This window comes from Haliaeetus leucocephalus, unplaced genomic scaffold (assembly GCF_000737465.1).
Source record: "Haliaeetus leucocephalus isolate CR32 unplaced genomic scaffold, Haliaeetus_leucocephalus-4.0 Scaffold356, whole genome shotgun sequence".
In the NCBI taxonomy this organism is placed as follows: domain Eukaryota; kingdom Metazoa; phylum Chordata; class Aves; order Accipitriformes; family Accipitridae; genus Haliaeetus; species Haliaeetus leucocephalus.
Genome location: NW_010972792.1, coordinates 9828 through 12680, shown reverse-complemented (window position 1 = coordinate 12680; position 2853 = coordinate 9828). Strand labels below are relative to the sequence as shown.

Genomic DNA, 2853 nt, shown 5'->3' with positions numbered 1-2853 from the left:
CAGCCCCCTGCCCAGCCGCCCCCACCCGAGGAGCTCCCCGAAAACAAGAAGGAGGTGAGAGGGGGGGTTCCCCCAAAACCTGAGGGCAGGGTTGGGGAGGCATATTGGGGTGACTGGCTCCCCCAAACTCCAGGCGCAGCAGGAGAAGGAGCCAGGCAACGCTGCCTACAAGGGGAAGGAGTTATAGGGGGTTATAGCTGGTTCTGGGGTGCTGGGGGTGATTTTGGGGTCACCCGTGTCCCCCCCCAAACCCCAGGCACAGAGGGAGAAGGAGTTGGGCAATGCCGCCTACAAGCGGAAGGAGTTCCCCACCGCCCTGGCTCACTACACACGTGCTGAGGAGCTGGACCCCACCAACATGACCTACGTCACCAACCAAGCAGGTGAGTGACCCTCAAACGCCCCCTGGAACTCTCCAAAATTCCCCGAGCCCGCCCAAATCCCTTCTGAACCTCCTTTTTTCTCCCTGCTGTAGCCGTCTACTTTGAGACGGGTGACTACAACCGGTGCCGAGAGCTGTGTGAAAAAGCCATCGAGGTGGGGCGGGAGAACCGGGAGGACTACAGGCAGATTGCTAAGTGAGTACAGCGGGATTTGGGCGGTTAAAAAAGAGGGTACACCCCCAGCACCCCTGTACCCCCAAAATCATCCCCGCAGGGCATACGCTCGCATCGGGAACTCCTATCTGCGAGAGGAGCGGTACAAAGATGCCGTGAACTTCTACAACAAGTCGTTAGCTGAGCATCGTACACCTGATGTGCTCAAGAAGTGTCAGCAGGTGATTTGGGGGGATCTTGGGGGGGGGGGGTGTCAGAAAAGGAGATGCAGTCCCCCCAGACCCGCTGAACCCCAAATTTGGTGCTACAGGCAGAGAAGATCTTAAAGGAGCAGGAGCGGTTGGCCTACATTGACCCTGACCTGGCGCTGGAGGAGAAGAATAAAGGCAACGAGTGTTTTCAGAGAGGTAAAGGGGGGTCTTCGGGGGGTAGAAGGGCCCCCCCAGATCCTTGGTGACCCCCTGGTGTCGTGGCCCCCCCCAGGGGATTACCCCCAGGCCATGAAGCACTACAGCGAGGCCATTCGCCGCAACCCCCACGAGGCTCGGCTCTACAGCAACCGCGCCGCCTGCTACACCAAGCTGCTTGAGTTCCCTCTGGCCCTCAAGGTTTGGGGGGAGCGCTTGGGGGCCGGTTTGGGGGTGCAGGGCTGGCTGGGGAGGGGCTTGGGGTACTGGAGGGCACCATGGGGCTGGTTTGGGGGTTTTGGAGCGTCTCTGACTCCCCCTGCTTCCCCCCCGCCAGGACTGCGAGGAGTGCATCCGCCTGGAGCCCTCCTTCAGTGAGTGCACTGGGGGGGCTGCCCCTGGGGGGGCTGGTTCTGGGGTGCCCCCCCTTCCTCTGCCTGTACCCCTCCCTCCTCCTCCTCTTCCACCTGTCCCTCCCTCCTCCCCCACCTGTCCCTCTTGCCCGTCCCTCTGCCCGCAGTCAAGGGCTACACCCGGAAGGCGGCGGCGCTGGAGGCCATGAAGGATTACAGCAAAGCCATGGACGTCTACCAGCGCGCCCTCGACCTCGATGCCACCTGTAAGGTGAGGGGGACACCCTGCTGCCCCCTGTCCCCCCCCCCCCACGACCCCCACTGACCCCTTCCCTCCGTGCCCCCCCCAGGAGGCCGGGGAGGGCTACCAGCGCTGCCTGCTGGCGCAGTACAACAGGCAGGACACCCCCGAGGAGGTGAAGCGCCGTGCAATGGCCGACCCTGAGGTGCAGCAGATCATGAGTGACCCCGCCATGCGCCTCATCCTCGAGCAGATGCAGAAGGACCCCCAGGCCCTCAGCGAGTGAGTGTCCCCGAGGCGTCCTGGGCTGTCGCTGGGGGTCCCTGAGGCGTTATGGGGCATTGCCAGCTGCCCCACGGCGCTCGCCAAGCCTTTGTGAGGGTGCCCAGAGCCCTCCTGGGGCCTCCCCGAGGTGTCACCGGGTGTCCCCAAGGCTCTGCAGAGTGTTACTGGCTACCAGGTGGCACTCACCAAGTCCTTGGGGGACTCCCAGAGCCCTTCCAGAGCTGGTGGGGGGTCCCTGATGTGACATGGACTATACCAGAAATGGCAGAGCGTGTCCCTGACGCATCGGGGAGTGTCAGGGGGTGTCCCCAACATGTCACAGACAGTCAGAAGGTGTCCCTGACGTGATGGGTGTCACAGGGTGTCCTTGATGTGACAGGGAGAACTCGTGACACACCAGGGATGCCCCCGGCATGTGTGTCCCTGGCATGTCAACAGGGTGTCCCCAACATGTCCTGAGGTGTGGTGGGAGGTCCACACGTGTCAGGGCGTGTCTCCAGTACATCAGAGGGGTCCCAGGGATCCATCCCAGGCCACCCCCCAGCCCCTGCTTTGTCCCTCCGCCTGTCCTGGTGTCCCATGCAGCCACAGGGGTCCTTGGGGTGCCTGTCCCCACTGCCGTGGGGGGGGTACCTCTGTCCCCCCTGACCCCCTTGTTCCCGCCCCTCCCCAGGCACCTGAAGAACCCCGTCATTGCCCAGAAGATCCAGAAGCTGATGGACGTGGGGCTGATCGCCATCCGGTGACGTCACCCCCCTGTCCCCCCCCAGGGACCCCCCGACCCCCTGGGGACACGGGTGTGGGGGGTCTCAGGGGGGGTTGGGGGGTGCTGCCCCTCCCACCCCCCCATCTTGTGTTGGTTGTGGGGGGCCGCGACCCCCAATAAAGAGCGGAGCAGTTGCCAGGGTCGGCCTCTGTGGGGGGGGAGGTGGAGGGCCCAAATGTCTGGGTCCCCTATGGGGGGGGGATATGGGGGACCCAGATGTCTGGGTGTTAGGGGACAGACCAAA

At 63.9% G+C, this 2853-nt stretch overlaps 1 protein-coding gene across 1 annotated transcript in view; it reads left to right on the top strand.

Moving 5' to 3' along the window:
* The window catches only part of STIP1 (stress-induced phosphoprotein 1), a gene marked incomplete at its 5' end in the record, with an annotated part of 8080 nt that extends 5422 nt beyond the window's left edge, over positions 1-2658 (top strand). Inside the window, 10 exons of the mRNA XM_010572829.1 lie at positions 4-54; positions 257-383; positions 476-578; positions 658-778; positions 868-964; positions 1041-1165; positions 1302-1338; positions 1485-1588; positions 1668-1840; positions 2517-2658. Of these exons, the coding sequence (XP_010571131.1) occupies positions 4-54; positions 257-383; positions 476-578; positions 658-778; positions 868-964; positions 1041-1165; positions 1302-1338; positions 1485-1588; positions 1668-1840; positions 2517-2589 (1011 nt within the window). The remainder of the gene's footprint in view (positions 1-3; positions 55-256; positions 384-475; positions 579-657; positions 779-867; positions 965-1040; positions 1166-1301; positions 1339-1484; positions 1589-1667; positions 1841-2516) is intronic.
* Positions 2659-2853: the final 195 nt, after the last annotated feature.